This window comes from Pygoscelis adeliae, unplaced genomic scaffold (assembly GCF_000699105.1).
Source record: "Pygoscelis adeliae isolate BGI_AS28 unplaced genomic scaffold, ASM69910v1 Scaffold1537, whole genome shotgun sequence".
NCBI classification, from domain to species: Eukaryota; Metazoa; Chordata; class Aves; order Sphenisciformes; family Spheniscidae; genus Pygoscelis; species Pygoscelis adeliae.
In genome coordinates, this window is record NW_008825141.1 from 3493 (window position 1) to 4619 (window position 1127).

Here is a 1127-nt window from a genome sequence, read left to right on the forward strand (position 1 = left end):
CCTGCCCCCTCCTGTCTCGGCCTCTGCTGCTCTCCCCGGGGCTGGGGTGGATCTGAGCCTCCCCAAGCCAAAGAAGAGGACGGAGCCGGTGCGGATCACGGCGCCCGAGTTGCACAAGGGAGATGTGAGTATGAAACAAACCGCCAGCTCTGCCGGGGGGGGACCCCCGCTCAAGCCCTCCCGAGAAGGAGCCACCTTCGTGCGTGAAATCCTCTCCCCGGAGCAATCCCCCTGTGGATTTGTGTGCCCATAAAGCACAGCGTCTCTTTCCTCGCTCTCTCCCATCGTAACATAGCAAGGTACCGCAACCTATTGTTGTGGCATCTACGGGGAGACTTGTCCTGGCTGCCAGCCCTAATCCTAAAGCGCTTTGCAGAATTAAACTGATGTAGAAACCTTATTTATAATCATAATACAGCAAAACCCAGATTATCTGCACCCTTATTTATTACTGAAGTTAACGAGTTGATGATGTGGAGCTGTACGGCCTTGCGTGGGGGTATCCCAGAAAAGTCTCTTCTCTTGTTTGCTGTGCAATTGATGGATTTTCCTGTCAGTTTATTGCTTATTTATCTAAAGGCTTCAGGCGTCCTCCAGACCTGTAGGTAATCGTTTCCCTCTTAGCTTGTGCTTTTTCGTGTTTGCAGTGCCCCGTGCCTTACGGGGCTCCTGGGGCCGTCGGGATTCAGCGCTCGTGGCAAGAGCAGGGAAAGGCAGGTCCCTGCCCCCCATTCTTTTTTTTCTCCTGGAAGGAAAGTTGACCAGCTTTCCTTCTCTCCCCTCTGCTCTTTCGCTCTGGGCCGGTACTGTCGCAGCGTGGAGGTGACGGTCGTGTGGCCGTGGCTGTGTCTGGGCTCGGTCGCTGGTTCCGGTGAGACGTGGTTGCCTCTGGCTGTAGGAAGAGCCGAACTGCGAAGCTTAGGGTCATTTTCATGGGGACAGGTAGCTCGAGGAAGAGGTTTGACTGTAGGGATTTATAAACGGCGTCAATTAATAGTGGTCTGCCAGCGTCTTGGGCCTGGGGGAGCTGAAACGAAGTCAGCGCGTCTTGCTTTGCTGGAAGAGCAGTCTGCGGGGGCGTGGGGGGAGCGGGTGAGAGGACGCGGGCTTCCTGGCCGTCCCTGAAC

General features: G+C 55.6%; 1 protein-coding gene across 1 annotated transcript in view; it reads left to right on the forward strand.

Moving 5' to 3' along the window:
• Positions 1-4: 4 nt before the first annotated feature.
• The window catches only part of PRCC (papillary renal cell carcinoma (translocation-associated)), a gene marked incomplete at its 5' end in the record, with an annotated part of 7331 nt that continues 6208 nt past the window's right edge, over positions 5-1127 (forward strand). Inside the window, one exon of the mRNA XM_009328282.1 lies at positions 5-124. Within this exon, the coding sequence (XP_009326557.1) occupies positions 5-124 (120 nt within the window). The remainder of the gene's footprint in view (positions 125-1127) is intronic.